Raw genomic sequence first — 19,492 nt, forward strand, 5'->3', positions numbered from 1 at the left:
ATTAGAGCACTTTTATCATTTTGCTGCGGCATATCTTTATCATTTCATGGACGTTGTAACCCTCCAACAGAACGAAAATTGTTACCTGCCAAACTGTCGAGAAAAGGTGTCTTAACTGCCGAGTCTGATCCAACTGCTTTGTAGCCGACGTCCCCATAACCAAGATCATCCGCCATAACAAAAACGATATGTTTCGGGCGTAATGAATGTGCTAATAAATGAATTCTAAACGTTTTTTTTAGTTGATGTTTGGATGAATTATTAACATACTGGTCTTTACCGTTTTGTGCAAATGAAGACAGCAAAAGAGGTAACAAAACAGAAAACATCATCAATGGAGATGGTTGCATGCTTCTTTAATCCTGTATTTCGTGGGGTTTTAAAACTTGATTTTACCTTTGATAAAACAATCGTTGTTCAAAACATTTGTAATGCATTTGCAGCTGGTCCTAGCAATGCATGAAAGTACCTGTAACAAAAAACATTTCAATAGTGTCTGACAAAGACCTGTATTGGCTTGTCAATTTAATTTTTTTGTTAGCTTTGCAAACGAATTTTTCTTTTTCATAACCGTTGCGATTTGTAATGCGAAGAGACTGAGTTGATCGAAACCTATTTTAATCTTCTTCATTAAAATAAAAAAACTCATGACAATGGTTCGGAATACTACCGATTTAATATTTCCACACCTTCAGGCTATAAATACATGCATTAAAAAATGTGGTCAAACAAAGACAACTCTTTATTGAAAAAAGTATCCTTAGAGTTAGACAAAAACGTATTTTTCTTGGTTTCACTTGATTTTCATACACGCAAACATCCAGAACTAAATATTAACCGCATTAATGTTTAACAACACAAGCAAACATGAAGATATCATAACATCGCCGTACCTTTAGCAACACAACAATCCCACACAGAGAAATATCAACATACATGTGCTGTATAGTAACTTTTGTCTGAAACGCAAACGAATCGAAGTTGTGTGAAACGCGAACGTTTCCTGTTCACTTTAATGTAGGTGAATATGTCGTTGACATGAACAACTTTGCTTGTGATACCGATGATAATGATATACTCACACATGATTAATGCAAGAGGAACAATCGGTAATGTTTAAGCAAGTTAATTTTAAACAATTCGTCATGGGTTCGATCGAACCCCGGTTAAAAACCACTGCTTTAACAACATAAGATTTGTGACAAAAACATTCATGAGTGGAGCGTCATGCGTCGCGTTTTCCAGATACAAAACGACGTACATGCCGGGACTGAACGAGTTGAAGCGTCTAACGAAAAAAGATATTTACCTTTTTTGCTAATTAGTGAATTTATTACATACACATGGCCGAACGTGCACGTGTAGTCAAGCGCAAACGCAGCCTTCACCTCAAGTTCAAGCTTGAACACGACTTCAAAACTCCGGTCTGATGGACACCTCGGTTTTAAGCAACGTTATTTATGGGTTTTAAAAATTCCGTTCAAACAATTACTAAATAAAAATTCTAAAAAGTTAAGTTTGAATCATATTGAGTGCTGGCGATCCGATTATACGTACCTGACATGTGCGGCTACATTCGCGATGCTATTTTGCAATACACATCTATTATTATACATGGTACATCGCTAAGCTATCCATGGGCGCCGGCAGAAATTTTTCCAGGAGGGGTCAAATTTTGACAAATACCCACTTGCAAAGATATACTACTATTTTAAGTTGATGTACATATGGCATAAAATATATGCAGTAGATTTGCGTCAACGATGAAAAATCTCCGCACAGCCACGCAACTAGCCTATCAACCATTTTGTCCGTTTGAAAAGCATAAAAATGGTAGAGGCTATAGAAACAACAACAGATACGTAAACAAAGCAGACATCGTTAAAGTCGCTTGTTTAGACATTTGCTTTGACTATGTCAACTTTCCTTCTAAGAGCATTACCGTTTTTCAGTCATCGCGTTTTTCGACAAAATGTTTTAATTTTGTGGTACTTTAAAATTCCAAGAGGGGGGGGGGGGGAGTACTCCCTCTTGCCCCTACGTGCCGGCGCCCATAAGGCTATATACACACCTTGTTCATGTATTTACACAAAAGTATGTTGCTTCTACTAGTTCAAAGATGGATTGAACTCAATTTGTGAGCTTTGGGCTTGTTGTACGCGCGAAACGTGTGTTCATAAAATGTTTGTAGTAATGTCAAACACTTCGGTCATTTGTGCTTAAATGCAATCAATCGTTCGGCAGCAGTTTATTCACAAGTCGCTTAGTGGTTGGCAAAACTGTATCGCAGAACTCTTTTTGGCATTTACCGAGGATGATTGTTGGACGAGGTGAGAACAATAAAAAACTATCGATTCATCGGCGAAGTAAAAGTGTGTTCGTCATGACCGTAGAGAAATAAGTTTTGCTCACAAAATAGTCAAGAATAAAAAGATCTGATGCCCAACAGCCTTTAATATAAATATACATTTCGTACGTATTTTTGTACAATAAAGATTCCGGCGTTTGCTTCAAAAATAAAGAAACCACGGTATAACATAGACGCACTCATCGGATTTAAATAACTTGTTAGTAAACAAAAATAAGGACAGTTGCACGTGAAAAATCGGTGTTCTAAGAACAACAAATAATAACAAGGCACGAATAACAATCATCCAAATGTTTTCTATTTAAGTGGAACTAAGGTAAAACTTAAAGTGTAGTGTAAGTCACATTAGATTGTACTTTTGCAACATAACAACTTTGAACGCATATTGTAATTAGTGCCTTGTATTTGTTACTTTTTTATGCTTATGTTTTAGAAGTTGATTGTTTTGTTTTTTTGCTGAAACAAAGTTTTTGTAAAAAATTTTTCTTTTTACATTACTGAATAGATAATCGCTCCATACACCCTTTGTTGCAACAATAACAAACCAGCCGTTAGGGTTCCTCTATTTCCCGGATTTTTTAATTCCCGGGAATCGGGAAATAATTTTTTCATTTCCCGGGAATTCCCGACTGAAAAATTGCCGATTTTTTGTGGGTAATTAAGTCATTGCAATCGCAAAATTAGTTTATTTTTGCTGGAGGCATCTAATTAGCCATGATTTTGTCGATTAAACTATACTTGCAATCTTGTTTGAAGGTAAACAAGATTCAGAAATTACGAAAAATAAATTTGCTTTTTCTAGTACCGCTGGGTGGCGCATTTTCGCGAAAATAATTTGCCATCTCGTATAAAAACGCTTACTTACTTTATCATTAAAATTACAAAACGCCGTATTTTCGTAACAGCTAGCAGAAATTTAAACATTTCTGTTATTTTTTTACAAAATTAACACGTTTTTGCTTGTTTGTCTGTTTCCCGGGAATTGAAAACAAATTTCCCGGGATTCGGGAACGTAATTTTGCCGGGAAATCCCGGGAATTTCCCGTCGAGACATTCCCGGGAAGGAACCCTACCAGCCGTGGACAATCAAACTTTAAATGCAGTTATGCTCTGTTAAAATATTTTTTGAACGCCTTTACTGTTACAACTAAAATATTTCAAAACACCACCATTACCATTTTTTCTACAGGCATCGAGCAGGCAACAATGGGACAAAACCTGTCAGCATTGAAAGAGTTTAAATGTGAGGATTCCAATCAAATTGAGCAAGTCAATAGAATGGCCTCATCATATGAAGCTTTCTATTCCAAGAAAACACCAGTGACAAAAATTTATAATGGAAAAAATCACTATGGAAAACTATTTTTAAAACTTAACACAATGCGACAATCAAGTAAGTAATATACCAAGTATGTATTAGCAAATCAATGCCTTAAGAAATTGAAAACAAAGTTTTTTTTACAACTATGTTGTGTTAATTCTGGCAACTGAACATGACCAAATGAGTAACAAGACACAGAGCGTACTAAAAAGTGTCAGTAAAACTACAGTACTTGGTGCCAATCCAGGGTTTGCATCATTTTTGTCAAACAAAGCTCACACAAAAAGTGATACATAATTTAAACAAGTAATAATTTTAAAGGTACACTGACTGATGTGGTAATACGATGTAACAACCAACACTTTTATTGTCATTCATTGGTGCTAAAAGTGAGATCAGGATATTTCAAGAGAAAAAAATTGAGAGATAAAAACAGTTAGGTGACATTTTATTTGTATGTGAGTATGTTGGAATCAGTAATGCATGTATTGTCATATTAGTTGGACTTATTAAAAATTACAAGAAAGCTCGTTACTCCCTCTTTTTTCTAGACTCGGTTGTACAGATTCTTGAGGATGAAATGAATCCTTTGGTGGTACAACATCTGATTGACTTTATTTATTTGGGAGAGATAAGGATTCCTAAAGAGAATTTAATAGGGTTAGTTAGTGTACAAATAATGCCATCATGGTTTCAACACTGGGTAAACATATGCATACTTATTTAGACATTGCATACTTGCTGTAAATTCAAAATGGGAAGTATAATTTTGAGCCAATTTTGCAACAATGTATTGCCCATTCTTGAAAAATGCATGCTTTTAAGGCTGACCAAAGCACCCTATATTGGCACTGCTTGAACCAAAGATCGATTAATTTAAATTATACTGTGACTGCAGTAACCAGTTTTTAAAAGAATCATATTAAAAACTTTAATTCTTTATCACGCAATGACAAGTTAGTGTGACGGTATTCTTAAACAAAAACTGTGTCCACAGATATTTAAAAGCTGCTACAAAATGGGAGTTGGAAGGGATTTTATCCTCAAAGAAGGTTGTGATTGCACAATATGTAAATCGCTCATCAACATCATCGTTATTCCAAGAGGTTTTTACAGAGGAAGAAATGATGCTACCTTACATACACATTTCACAACATGACTTTGAAGAGTCTGTACAACCTAAGTAGGGTTAAATGAGTTTCCACATTAGTTGTAAGGATTTAAAGTGTGGCACCAATTTCTGCAAAAAAATTTAAACCTAATGTTTGCTTATATTGTGCCCAACATTTTTGCAATGTTGCAGTTGCATTAGATCTTTTAGTAAGTATTAGTTACTCTCTATTTAACTATCACATTACACTGGGTCAAGCATAAGCTCTCATAAGTGCAGAAAATAATTAGTCAAATTTAAACAGTATTCATTGGCCATGGTCACATGCGTTGGGTAAACATAAAAATCAGATGAGCAGTACGCACAGTGAGTAGTGCACTATTTTCAGGCTAAAATATTACCTACAAGTCCAGTCCCAGCAGGAGCTAGATCCAGAATGGAATATTTTACTTTGTACTAAAGAAGGTGACAAACTTCCGTGTCACAAGTGAGTTTTGTTGTTGTTTTATAATACTTTTGTAAATAAACAATCTTAGGTTAAGAGCTTATGGTAAACACTGTTTTGAGAAAAAAGGTAATAATAAAATTTGTTTTACCAGAGAACTATTAGCCAGCTTTGGTGAATATTTCCATGCAATGTTCTGTACATTGGCATACAGAGAATCCTATGCAAAAGAGGTAGTTTTGCAAGACATTGGAACCTCAACACTTAGGTAATAATAGAAACCTTTGTTTGTTGCCTTTTGTTTAAAAATTGACTTGGATGCGTTCATGCTTCCCTCATAGAATGCTGATCGGATATCTTTATACCGCTGAGATCAAACTGGACTTTGATAGTGCAAGAAGTATAGCTGTGGCTGGAAGATGGATGTTGGTTCCAGAAGATCTAATTGATGCTGCACAGACACATTTGGTTAATACAAACTTTTACTTTGATTCAGTGGTGGGATTCAATTTTTTTGTCAGCCGGTTCTATCACAAAAGTGATATTTTTAGCCGGTTCTGTTACAAAAGTCCATTGACAGTAACCAGTAATGCTAACCTGTTCGCTGAACTCATAAAAATTCATGAGACGGTTCTATAGAACTGGTGCGAACCGGCTGAATCCCACCACTGCTTTGATTCAACATTTGACCAAAATTATGTTGGATCTTGATTTTGGTTTACTGTCTAAAACTGGTTTGTTCTCATGTGATACAAAAAAGATTATTAAGATTATTACATTCACATTATTGATTGGTATGTGAAATTGTGGAATGAAAGTTTTAAGCATAGTTGACTAAATTTACCTTTACTCCTGTCCTATCTATGTCGGCACAAAAAGGTCATAATGTTTGCAAACCTCTAAAGCACTGTTTATGTCAGTCAGTTTCTTCCTAAAGAACTGTGCCAAAACAGTTTTAATCTTTTGGTTAACAAGGGATCAATGCCATGGGTTTTTAGTATGAAAGACCTTTTATTATCTGCACTATATTCTTTAGTTAACAAGATAATGTTTTGTTCAGGTTGCCTCAATAACTTTCGATACTTGCCTTGAGACATTACAATTTGCAAGGAGGTATTGTTTCAACAATCTGCTGCAAGAAGCAGAGCAAGTTGCTTTCTGCCATCTAGAGGAAATTATGAAATCAAACTCTTTCAGCTGTGTTTCATCTGATTTGTTGTGCGATTACCTTTCCAGTGATCAGCTGTGTGCCAAAACAGAAAAAACGGTAAGATGAAAAACAATTAAGTACATAAACTGCCCTTTAAATTAATATTGTTAAATCTACTATTGATTAATTTGTGCTTTGTCCAATCTTACATTCAACACCCATTTTCCCCAACACTAAAATACACACTAACTTACCAACCAATGTTTTGACAAAGGTATTTGAAGCAATTATGAAATGGGATAATGGGGAAGGCCGGATAGAAACACCAAATGTAGTTAGGAAATGTTTGCGAGCTTCACTGATGTCCCCCAATGAAATAATTTCATGCATCAACTATCTGTCAAAAACTAGTCAAAAATTAAGTAAAAATGAAATCGAGATTCGATACATACATGACACAAGCGATATGCTGCAATCGATCATCACAAACACGGAAGGATTGCCAGTTGAATCAAGATTTACAATTTGCGGGGACAAGTTGAGAGATTGTTATGAAAAGGTAGGGACCTCATGTACTTTATATTAATCAAAATGTTTAATGAAGCTTAAAACGATTTGATGTAGTAAATGAAAATGAGGCATATAAATGGAGTTTAGTGTTATTTCGATGGCATGTTACCTAAAAATTTGGTATGTTTTTTAGATTATGCTGGCTGTTATTCCTCGGACAATTGGAGGTACGACTTACCTCAATGTTGTCAAGTAAGTAAGTCTTCAAACACAAACAAAAAACAATGTTTGTTACATTTTAATATTCTATGTTTTGGCTTCTGAGCTCAACTGGTTGCCATTTTAAATGAATTGTGACAATTGTATAGAGTGAAACCAAACTATCCAGAAAGTGAGTGTGACATAAATTCAATCAATCCTGAAACATGGTTCAGTACAGAATACTGTTGCCAGCTGCCAATTCGTGAGTAAAACTGTTTTAAATTGTAATTTTGAAGCAAAGAGTTTCATCTGAATCCCCCCAAAAAATTTAAATAATTATTATAAAATGACCAATTGCTTTTGGTAGATTTTCGGAAGTTCTCAAACTTTTGTGTTGTCACTTTCAATAATCAGCTGTATATAACAGGTATGGTTTAGTTGTACGAAGCAATGGTTTGCCATGTCGTTAGTGTCAACATAATTCGTGTTTTAAAAGGTGGCCAGTATACATCGTGGGGGCAGCAGATCACATCCTCAGCAACAGTTATTTTTGATCCCTCAAGTCCACACAGATGGTATGAAGGTCCTGAATTGTGTGTTGCCCGACACAGCCATCATATGGTTGCAATAGATGACAGTCTGTATGTTGTGGGTAAGTTGAGGTGTAAATCATTTCACAACAGGACACAGTGTATTTTAAGTAGAGACAATTCTAGTTGATGGTAGAGACAATTTGCCAACCCTTTCTTTATTGGACAATTTTAAGAGCTGAAATATTCAGTTTTGAATTTTGTCCATTTTGTTGGATGGTAAAATATTTCGTGCTTGGCAAACCATGTAATTTTGTGACCTAATTTTTGAGGAACTAGAAAGGTAGCTTAGTACATTTTGCCATTATACATACACTACAACCTATTTTGAAATGTTAATCTATCCCTACACTTATTTTGTATTGGGCCCTTTTTACAGACTTGGACAACTAGATTTTTTTTCGGTTTTTCAAATTAGATTAGAATTAAAATTAGAGCATCTCCTTTTTTGCAAATTAGATTAGAATTAGAATTTTCTCAAAATCTAGAAATTAAACTAGAATTCAAACTAGAATTAGATTTAAGTCAACCAACTTTAGTTTGTTTCAAATTTGAACTTGTAGATTTGCACATTTAAAACAATACGATTCGGTGCATCTAAAACATGTTTGAACGGAGCTGAGTGCCAAATTTCACTCAAAAACGTGTTTCAGTGATGTAGTTTGGTCTTGTTAATTACATGCTTTTGTGCACTTTGCTTACAAAATGCATGTTCAGATCACACGCCTAAAAGTGCCCTTGGACAAACTAGCGATTTGGGGAAAACTATGAATCAGATTAGAATTAGAGCTTACTCGATAATTCTAAATTGGATTAGAACTAGAATTACCGCCATTTTGCTCTAATTTGCCCAATTACAAAACTAGAATTATCTAGTTGTCCAAGTCTGCCTTTTTAGCCACCACCAAATCAAAATGTGTCCCCTTCAGGAAAGGGGGTCCATAATTAAAACTACTTGTCCTTCTACTTGAGATTTTTGGACTTCTTGGTAACAGAACTCTGTTATACTATTTATGTTATCTTTTACAGGTGGCGTGACTTCAAATGGAAAATTTCCACAAAAGATTGAAAGATTAAAGTTCTCTGAAGACATGTGGGTTGAAGAATCAACTTTTCCCGCAGGTTAATATCCTACATCACAATAACACTAACATTTCTCCCCCTCTTTAAGATGGGGGACTCTCATATGCCCATAGCAAATTTGCTTGTTAGAAAAACATTTTGCTAAAATGTAAACTTGAGTCATTTGTCTTAATATTTTTGGGCAAACCTTATACCAGTGGTTCTCAAACTTTTTTGACCGCGACCCAAATCTGAGTTTTATGAATATCTCACGACCCAAGCCTCAAACATCAAAAAATTTAAATATTATTATTAACGCGACGAACTGCAATTTCGAGGCCACGCCGTCGCCGCATAGGAGTCTGCCCATGTCTAAATGACTGCAGGCTTAACGAGGTCGATTCGTTTGATAACACTGCATAACAAAACACACATTGTGGCTTTGCAGCACCATGATCATTGATAGAAGTGAATCCCAAATCTAAAAAGTTTCCTTGTATGAATACTTAATAATCCTTAAACGCTAACTGTTACATCTCCACGTCTAGTTTCGCAAGATTACCTTGTCCTATTATTCCCTGTGGTATGACGTTACAATCGCTATGTGCGTAACAGTAAATTGGAAGGCTATTGTTGGTATGTTGTAATGATTGGTTCATTTACTGTACAACGTGTCAAATGAGGTGACTTTACTACTACGTTAAGAAAATTCGTTTCTGTTTACTTAATACAGTAATAGTTCGTTTGGGCAGAATTGAATCACTGCAGCGCGACCCATTTTTGACCCTGCGCGACCCATGTTTGGGTCGCGACCCATACTTTGAGAACCACTGCCTTATACAGACATGAATAAAAGTGATTGTCAAAAAACAATTTGTTTACTTCCATTAAAATCAGATGATTCATTTTCAAAACAACCATTAAGTCAGTCTGTGACTTCGCAAAAATTATTTGACCTTTAGGGTTAGGGCAATAGGTCTATAACGAACCAAATTAGCTTTTTATTGTTTGCTTTTTGCACCAACAAAAAAAAATGTGAATTTGCTAGATAACATACAATAATGAAACAATATTTGTGTTTAGATGCACAAAATTTTAACTGTACGGCTTGGAGGGAATTTATCTACATTTTTAGCTATCGGTCCAATACAAGTTTTGCTGTAATGCGTCGATACAGCACAAAGAAGAAATATTGGTTCCCAGTCATAATATTACCATTGCATAATTTTTTTTTGCTCAAGCCTTTTGACATGGTAAGTTGCACCAAACTGAGAAGATTTAAAGTTGTGATGGTTTGTGTTATTATACATCTTGTACTTGGATATTTTACCATCCTATACGTCAGTTTTTCTGTTTTCAAGATTGTCTTCAATGACATGATTTACTTGTTGGGCAACAAAAAAACAAGAACGGGAAGATTTTTGGTGAGCACAACTCTTAACCATATTGAGTTTACTTTGTTGGTTTTGAAGGCATGGATTGTATGTGTATGTTTTAGTGAACATGGTAGACAATATATTATTGTATACAATATATATATTGTATAAGTTTAAGAGGACAAAAAACGTTTTCCCTGTACAGATTTGCAGATTTGACCCAGTCAATGAAAAATGGTCACACAATATATCAGAAGATGCGAAAATTGGAAGGTTTACTCCATTTGTCTACAACAACGTACTTGTTGTGTTAGGCGAGTTCAGCATTCCAAATCCTTTTTCCATGGTGAATAATTATATTGAAGGCACTGCTATATGGAAACCCCCTGATTTTGATCAGGTCAGTTTTTGTAAAGTAAATTACATGGTTACCAGTCCTACATTGCTGTCTTTCTCATTTCGTTTGAGTGGATAGCCCAAAATTTACCTCATTAACCATCTATATAATGGGTGAATTATTAAACAATGTCTGAATTGAATGAAATATAGGCAGTTTGTAGAATTTGTCGATTGTTGTGGTTTACCCTGTAGTCCCAACATTTACCCAAGTAGAATTGGATGAAATTCAGAAAGGTAATAGAATACACCATTTTGAGGTGTCTATTGATGTGTTAAATCTTTAGCCCCACCATATTCCTAAAATAGGGGAAATATATTAACAATTTTGAATTGCATGAATTTCGGGCAGTTTATAGAACATGCTATTTTAAGGTGCCGGGTGTTTGTTTTGCCCTGTAGCCCTATTAGCCCTGAATTGTGTAGGGAATATATAGTTTTGAAACAAACCATAGTGTATGTGCACCAGTAATAAATGCTAAACCACCCTTCTACTTAATACAGACGAATCCGGTTGATCGCATCATTGATTTGCCAAGGGTATTTGATGCGATTAACCGGATTATGCGATAATCCGGTTGCTATGTAAACAGTACACGCCGTTAACAAAAGTGCTTACTTTCACTTCCCCAGCTAAAATAGAGTTGCACTGACGCTCAACTATGGCAAGGGAGCAGTATTTTCTTCCTTTTGTTGCCGAGAATTGAAAAAAGTACTCTCAAGTCAAAACTAGATTTATTTCTCTCAGCGCAACGCATGACGTCATGCTTCCTAACTGTCGCGGCTATGGTGCAATCACCTAAGTGTGAAACAGTAGAAACGCGCACACACACACTTAATTGGCGCACACGCCACAGTTCGCTTGATTTGTGCTTTCTCTTGCAGTCAGGTTTATTTGAAAAGATATGTTACATCGCATCGTAGCCAAGGGGCCCAACATTTAAATTTGGAAACTTCCCTATGAAGACGGTTTATGACGTTTTAGTCTTGTTTTGGGTAGTTTCCCTTATAAATGTACTAAGCCTCCCGCTTAATATACACGTAAAATGGCCTGTTGTTTCTAACCTATTTCGTTTTCTAGTTCAAACCAACGCGTTCGCGGCAAAGTTCTAGGTGCATATTTGTAAGCAAGCCCAAACCCGAAAGTACACGACCGAAACCGGGTCAAACTTACAACTTTGGCACATTCTACAGCGCAAGGGCGCTAAGGCGAGCTACATCAGTTTCTATTATAACCTGTTATCCTATTGACAAAAAGAATAATTGATTTTAGCAAAACTTCAAAGGCTCGGATTGTGGCGCTACTTTCTAGCTTACTCAGCAAAACTGCAGCTGCTGGACTAGCGTGACTGTCACGTGATCAACGTGTGATCGTTGCTTCGAAAATTTAAAGCAGCAACAAATACTAGAGGAATCAATGCCTTTCTTAATCGGTGTTCTACCTGATAAGTTGCGCAAGGTCACGAATAGAAGATATAAAATATGGTAATCATTGGCACGTTACCAATTACGTAAATCTAAACAACATAGAGTGATTACTTGCGATCTAACATTTTTTACAACCATTACGTGTTTTGCGGGTCATGAACAATATAACAGAAAGCATTTTTAAACATTTGTTTTATATTTAACATTGTTTAAATAGAAAATTTTACAATCAGCGTCTTTGCCGGAACACCAGTTTAATAATTTTAACACGTTGAACTTTTTTTTTAAACGCTTGTTATGTCATTATTGGCGATTAGATAAGCCAAGAAAAAGGATCAATATGCACGGCTTTGAGATAACGACTCCTTGTTATCGCACAGCGGTACACTGAACGCCGATTTAATCTCCTAATAACTTTTCCAAAATATTTTATGATCGAGACGTGTCATTTTCAACGTTGAAATTATATAGTAGCTTTATTTGGTGTAGAATGCAAACACGCATCTACGTCTTTTTCGCGTACATTTTCTCCGGTTAAGATGAACATAAATTCATAACTGGGATCAGCCCTGAAGCGTCTATGCAGACCAGCGACCACGGCACACTCATTTCTAAAGCACAGTACGCCTAGGGCTCCGGAGGATTTTACTATCATATCGTCGTTTTTTATTGGAAAAACTCGGTCTGTTCGACTTTCACATAGAGATTATCAATCCGGTTAATCGCATATTTCGTTGAAAATCGATGCGAATAGTTTATGCGATAAACGTACGCGCTTAACCGGACGATTTTCTTAACAAACGATGGGCGACGGTTTGGGATTTTTAATTGTGATGCAATTAAACGGATTATGCGATTAACCGGATTCGTCTGTATATTGTTTTTTTAGAATTGCAACATGAAAGGAAGAAAAGCAATTACCACTTTGCTGTGGCACCAATCTGTTGTTAAAGAACAAGACAGGTTTTATACATCCCCAGTTTGCCTATATACCAATCCACACTATCAGTAGGAAATCATAAGAAGCAGGCGTAATGTAAAAATACTAATATATATCTTTGGTACAGACATATGAACATTTCATATATTGCATTGCTGCATTTATCACTTTTTTTGGTGCATGAAAACAACTTTTTCAGAAAAGTTCTTGATGTTTTCAACTGTAAAAAAGAAAAGCTGCAACTTTCCTACAACAAAATAACAGAAAAACAGCACTTAAAATTGAAACTGTGAGTTTCTTTAAATGTATAACTTGTTAATGAATAAATTATCATTTGTTTTTGCATCCTTTCTATTGTGCTAATCTTATTCCCAGATGTTAAACATTGATTTGTGTTCTATTACCATTTTTACATTTCACAGGCCATGCCTATGTTTACAAGTTTTTGCATCAAATGCATTTTATGTTATTTTCATATGTACTACTGGTTTGTTAGCTGGTGTTTTTAAGTTCAACTACTTTTTTGTGTTTTGAGTTGTGTAGCAAAATGGTAGGTTTTTACAATGATGAACATGTTGCACTCTCTGTTTTGTACTACGCCTTTTTGAATTAAGTATTTTTGCATAAACATTAATGTGCTTTTGTTTGATGTTGAAATACCGCTTGACAGTAACTGCTTTAGAGTCTAAAAAATGTTATGCTTGCCAGTAAAGTCAATTCAGACATACTACATGGCACATTAACACCTAAAAATTGCACACAAACAATCAGTACATTACTGTAAATGATACATCCAATCCAACGAGACAATTGATGCTGGAATTTTTTTTTAATTATCCAACATTTGGTGCTAGAATAACATTAAAAACTACTGTATAAACACTGTTTCTCTGAATTTTAACAATTATGCACAACAACTGTATACTCCTTTCCCACACACACACTTTGTAAATTAATATTTAAATCATGTGTCTAAAGTCAACCACTTATTTTCAGTCATGCACAAATTTAGCACTTACTTGCTTTCTACGGAGTAGACTTTTCTTTTACTTTGCATATTTTTCTTTCAATTAGACTTGCCATTGCTGTACCAAAGTATTTAAATAAAAATGTGCCATCTGAAAAATAATGCTATGCTAAGAAATTGTTTTAGATTTGCTTTGACAGTTAACCTAGTTTGTCAACTACTGGCCTTGTGTTTTGAAGGTTGTGGTTCCGCTTTCACTTTAGTTGCAATATATGTAGTCATGTTAAAAGGACTAGTAGGGCAATAAACCTAGTACATTACGCCATTTTGTTTGATCAGTTTATTAAAAGTAACAACAACACAGCTTGGTGCCAAAAAAATCACAAATGCAAATTAAACAAAATTTTGTTGAGAGAAACAGTCGTGTCCCCAACTCATGGCAAAAAAGAGAAACATTGTTTAACCCAGTGGTTCTCAACCTTTCATGCACCATGGCCCCTAAAAGTAACCCTGTAAGACCTGTGGCCTCCTACCAAATAATTTATGTAGCAAACTCAACTTAATTGTAAAGTCCATGATCTATCTGGATGGATAGTTTTTGGTTGAAAACCACTGGTTTAACCTTTTTGCTTTGAATGCATTGTTTGTTTGATCAGCTTGGGACATTTTCCAGATTTTTAGCAAAACTAAGGTACAAGTTACTACTTGCAACCCACCTCAAGAAGTACCAAATTACGCAGTGTTCTTTTGACATCTAAGTTTTTCAACTAAATTTGCAAACTTTCGCAATAATTGTGCAAAAAAGGGCATCATTATAGCACTCCAAATCAGAATGGACACAAAAACAAGCAAACGTACTTCTGCACAAAAACACTGCGCCACGTCACTTGGCGATTAGCATTCCCGCCCTTTTAGTTGTAGTTCGAATTCGAATATGTACACGAAATTGATTTCCATGAAAAAAATAAAACGATGTATGTTTAAATTATTCTACTTGTCAATCAATCGTTTATTTTTAGCGAACGCAAATTTTAAATTGAAAACAAATATGATGGCAGGAAGGCATCGTATTAACCTAACGGTTTTCGAGTGAATATACCCCCTTAAAAAAACATAACTAATTGAGTATAGTTTCAGGTTTGCATGTTTCATAAAAGTTTCATTAAACTGGTGTATATCACATATGCAATTTATTCAATAGGCCTATTTTTAAAATAGCCTACACAAATACAAATTTTGTATTTTTCAACTTTTCACCTTTTCACCTAATGAGCATAAATCAAAGTGGTGACAATTTTATTACACCAAATTATGTGTGGAAAATAATACACCCTTATATTGGTCTCCTTTCCTGAAAGAGATGTTGTTTTCTGTCCCTACTTTTTTTCTATCTTATGTAGGTTTGTTCCACACGTTTGGTCAAGATTTCCACACGTGATAGGTTACTCGAAGGTGATTTTTCAAAGTAGTATTCGGATGAAATTCTTCGGTATATCTTATCACCCACAAACCCTTTGTCGCGAAGATTTCAAAAAGCAAGCTGATCACCGGAAAGGCGAGAGCAAAATTATATTTCATAGGATTGTGTTCCACGAAACTCTCAAAACTCTCTTAAAGGCTCATACAGAGTCTTTGTCAGGTCATCTGTTAGTCAGGTTTTTAGTTAGCATTGAGTTAATTTAGTCAAAAATTCCTCAAAATCATGATTTTTTATTTGACATACAATGGCAAGTTAGAGAAAATGAGAAATAAGCAAAAAACAAAGAGAAGAAGTTTGTTTGAAAATTATTATCCAATAACTACGACCCGACCAGCGGGTACATATTCCTAAAATAGTTAACAACGAGAGGTATAACAGAAACTGTTTAACTTAACTTGGTTTTACTTTGAAATAGTTTTCAAGAAAACTCATGATATGTGCTATATGGTAATAACATACATAACTTACTAAAAGGTACTGTTGGATTTCGCCTTTTAAGATTGCAATTTGTTTGCAAAAACATGCAGGTACATCAGCAGATTGAAACATACGTAAACAGGCAGACACTATGATAGTGGAATCAGTCAGAAATGAGGTAATGCTAATAAGAAAACACAACGGAACAGTAAACAAAAAAGTAAGAACTGAAATTCCTTGTTATAGATCACAAATAATTGAGTTAAATTCAATTAGATCAAGACAAAAGTGACTTTTATGGTGAAAACTTGCAGCGAAAGGTTTCGTCTCTAGTGAAAACCATAACCTCAAGCTATATTTGAAAGAAAACTGTAATGTAACATGGCAATATTAAGATGCTGTTGTCTAATATAAAGGGGAATGTTGACTTTATAGGTATGTTGTCTCACGCAACTTATTTATCAATGTGGCAAAAATGTTTTAACCGCAATCAAAAAATAAGATATTTAAAGTACAGAAGTTTGCTGAGGTTTTTCTGCGGTTAACAAGGGGGCCTGGTAGGGTCCACTCTCGGTCCCATCTGGGGTTTGAGATTCCCCCGATGAAGTAGATTTACGTTTGCTGCTCGACGATGATGCAAATGATGACGTGGATGACGTAGTGAGCGCCCTGGAACACGATTGAATGCCGATGGGGCGAGAATATGCGACGACCAAAGCGGGCAAAAGAATACAGGTAAAATAACCTTGGACAAAACTGTAATCTCGGAAGTTGGCGCAAGATTTTAGCCCCAGTGGAAGACCTGGGATCCGCCCCACATGGTATGCGTAAAAAGGAGCATAACAGACGAAGCACACTGCACAAATTAGGGCCACCCAGACTCCGGCGGGCATACAGGGACGCATTTGGCGCTTATTGTTGCGGGATGAATTTTTATGGCGTACCGCTGTCGGTTCGGAATATGCGTTTTGTGGTACCAGGACTGAATGTGGCGTCATAAGGACTTTGTTAAGAATCCACAACACAAAGACGGCGAGAAGTGGGAGCAAAAAGGTTGCCACAAAAGTCACAATCAGCCACGTCATATAAGGAGGATTGTCAGCGTCTTTGCACTCTATAACATGCTCCTGCACTTCCGCCTGGAACGGGATTTCCGGAAGAGGGTAGTGCTCCAATTCGTAATCATAGTACTCCATATCATCCTCCGCAAAAGAATCGGACTGTTCGTAATGATCTTCTTTCTGATCGGGAAGAGGAAGTTGGAAGACCAGCTCGCATGTATTGATTTTTCCCAAATTCTCAACCTCGGAAAATACAAGCATTGGTGCAGCGAAAGCAAGGGAAAACACCCAACCAAACACCACCGCTGCGATTTCTAGGATTGTGCGTGTGATGTCAGTGATACGTGGACGCTTACGTAGTATGACGTAGTCGGCGCAGAGCGTGACGGTGAAGTAAGCCTGGGCGAAGATTGCAAGAGCCTTCACGCAGTTAACCAACTGTGAAAAAGAAAAAAAAGATTTAGTGCAAAGTAGAAAATAACTCGTAACAACATAAGTTTAAAACAAAATAGTCATTAATTTAAATATGTCAAAAAAGAAATCGTTAGGTGGCACCAGAAGTCAAAACACGGAAGGTTTTGCACTTGTAATTTTTGGGTTTAAAGTCCAAACAAATGGGCCAAGCACAAAATAAGTTGAAAAGTTTGTTGCAACCCACCACAGACACATGCATTTTATCTCCAGTTGATCATAAATTCACTGCTGCTTACATGCAGAAACCCATACTAATATGAATTAAGATGTTACCATTTTTATAAAGTGACAGTTTTGACGTTTGAAAATAAAGGTGTAAGCCAAGGAAAATTAACCGATATTATGTGATATTTATGCTCCTGTATGCAAATTTTTTTCTTCTATTTTAATTTTTTTTTTCTTTGTTTAATACACGCAACACGTTTCCGACTTTGAAAAATATATGGCTAATACGACTGTAGAACATGAGATCAACCCTTATAAGGAGGGAAAAAATAAATAGCCGTAAAATGGCCAAAAAAATTCGATGTCAGAATACAATTTAGGATGTTGATAATACATTCTGCACCAGGCGCTAAAAACTAGACAGAAACGTATTTTTTTACCTTTATTCCACATTACTATTTGATTGGTTCTAGGGCAGCGGTTTTGAAACTAGGGCCAAATGTTTGCGTACTGGTACGCAAAGCAATATCTGTAGAACTGCCAAGAGACCAAGGTTCTATAATCTTACTTGTGTTGCAAAGGAACAATTGTTTGCGCATAATCGAATGTCTTAAACTCGTCTGTGATGTCACAAGCTGCTCTTAGATTGATATTGATAAACAAGCGAGTTTCTATGTTAATAAAATCCTGAATGTTGCAGTGAGGGTGGAAATGTAGTGACGAATTTTATTTAGCTTGGACCGTAAGTCCAATAGCACATCGACCATTCTGTAAATGAAAAAGTTTGAATGCCACTGTCCTTGGCCTGAGCAATAGTCTGTGCGGCCTGAACGAGTGTCGATAAACCGTTTGGCGGCCTTCACAAACAAAAAGGTTCCCCACCCCTGGTTTAGGCTCACAAAACATAAGGAAGAATTCTTTCTACCCAGACAGCAGCCGCTAAGTCGGGAAGTGGTATTTGATATTTCCGTGCAACCACGAAAAATTAAACCGGGTACCGAAAATAAAAAAGGAATGTACCAACACCGTAAATAGGTTTGCCGTTTGCCGATTTTTACTTGGTAGCCTATAACATTGTTATGGGGAGTTAAAAGATACGATCAGAAATGCAGGGTTAATCAAGTCAATTTTGGCAACTCAAAATAGGTTGATTGGTGGCGCAATGTGTTAATTTATCGTACGATATAAGCGCTAGACGCACCATTGCGTTATGTAAACACTTTTATAGCAGGCTGTGAATGCCTATTTATGCTTACATGAAATTTATAATATTTTAATCTACATGTTACGTTCAATGTTATCCCCCACCTTACCTTGCACATAATAGATCCGAGCATCCAAGTTTCCAGCAGCCTGTACTGCGCCGAAAATCCCATAGACAGAATAAGCAGGAGACATGAAATGCATAAGTTCTGCATGAACAACCTTTGTGAGTACTGCAGAGAACTGCATCGCTGTGACACAACCAAGGCCACCACGTTCATTACAGCCCCCGCCACAGCTATGACGAAATACACCAGACTGATGACGTAACGTCGTGATGATGTCATCTCTCCAATTTTCTGGTCCAACGATTTTTCAAGTTCTTCGAGACCACCGTGGTCTGCTTCTAAGGGGTTTTCCCCATATTCAGCATCTTCAAACTGGAACTCGTCAAGGTCGGGGAAGTTGCTTGGTTGTCCGAATGCCGAACTACTGATGCTCAGCAGCAACATCGGTAAAAGCAATGAAGTCATAACGTGTTTTATTTTACCGTTTTTAAGCATTGTGATTTGCCTGCTGTAATCTAGGAAACACAAAGAATTTTGCAATGAGAATAAATCATGTTAAATGTCATCTAAAAAGGAACCACTGTTAAGCGATGTGACTGCATGTTTTGGTGAAAAATATTTACGTATGCATAACAATATATCCTGAAAATTATACCACAGACCGTTTGATTTGTTTCGCTCAAATGCAAACAGCATGTAAGTTCTCAGTAACTGCGTAGCAATGATGTTGTTTATTTCTTTAAGCGTAAATTAGAACCG

The 19,492-nt window shown here is 36.1% G+C and overlaps 2 protein-coding genes and 1 long non-coding RNA gene across 6 annotated transcripts; 1 reads left to right on the forward strand and 2 right to left on the reverse strand.

Annotated features, from left to right (window-relative positions):
* Positions 1-2,132: 2,132 nt before the first annotated feature.
* Positions 2,133-13,526, forward strand: LOC145229075 (kelch-like protein 38). Of its 4 annotated transcripts, XM_080094340.1 has the most exons (19): positions 2,135-2,330; positions 3,558-3,761; positions 4,011-4,124; positions 4,241-4,349; positions 4,687-4,872; positions 5,189-5,287; positions 5,400-5,513; positions 5,587-5,713; positions 6,306-6,512; positions 6,670-6,954; positions 7,099-7,157; positions 7,274-7,368; positions 7,474-7,533; positions 7,603-7,758; positions 8,726-8,818; positions 9,842-10,011; positions 10,120-10,182; positions 10,340-10,534; positions 12,848-13,526. In XM_080094340.1, the coding sequence occupies exons 1-19, from the start codon at positions 2,315-2,317 to the stop codon at positions 12,968-12,970; spliced, it is 2,475 nt and encodes an 824-aa protein (XP_079950466.1). In that variant the 5' UTR covers positions 2,135-2,314; the 3' UTR covers positions 12,971-13,526. The 4 variants fall into 4 exon arrangements, with proteins under 4 accessions (XP_079950474.1, XP_079950489.1, XP_079950466.1 ...); XM_080094348.1 differs by lacking the exon at positions 7,474-7,533 and having other exon boundaries at positions 2,133-2,330; XM_080094363.1 differs by lacking the exon at positions 12,848-13,526 and having other exon boundaries at positions 2,134-2,330; positions 10,104-10,182; positions 10,340-10,403.
* On the reverse strand, positions 10,339-14,632 carry LOC145229105 (uncharacterized). Its single transcript, XR_013860358.1, has 2 exons — positions 14,582-14,632; positions 10,339-14,016 (listed from the first exon to the last, which is right to left on the reverse strand). It is a non-coding gene; the product is annotated as an uncharacterized LOC145229105 (long non-coding RNA).
* A 923-nt stretch (positions 14,633-15,555) lies between these two features.
* Positions 15,556-19,292, reverse strand: LOC145209191 (uncharacterized). The gene is made up of 2 exons (XM_080079456.1): positions 18,776-19,292; positions 15,556-17,261 (listed from the first exon to the last, which is right to left on the reverse strand). The coding sequence occupies exons 1-2, from the start codon at positions 19,226-19,228 to the stop codon at positions 16,269-16,271; spliced, it is 1,446 nt and encodes a 481-aa protein (XP_079935582.1). The 5' UTR covers positions 19,229-19,292; the 3' UTR covers positions 15,556-16,268.
* Positions 19,293-19,492: the final 200 nt, after the last annotated feature.

This window comes from Phallusia mammillata, chromosome 1 (assembly GCF_965637545.1).
Source record: "Phallusia mammillata chromosome 1, kaPhaMamm4.hap1.1, whole genome shotgun sequence".
NCBI lineage: Eukaryota > Metazoa > Chordata > Ascidiacea > Phlebobranchia > Ascidiidae > Phallusia > Phallusia mammillata.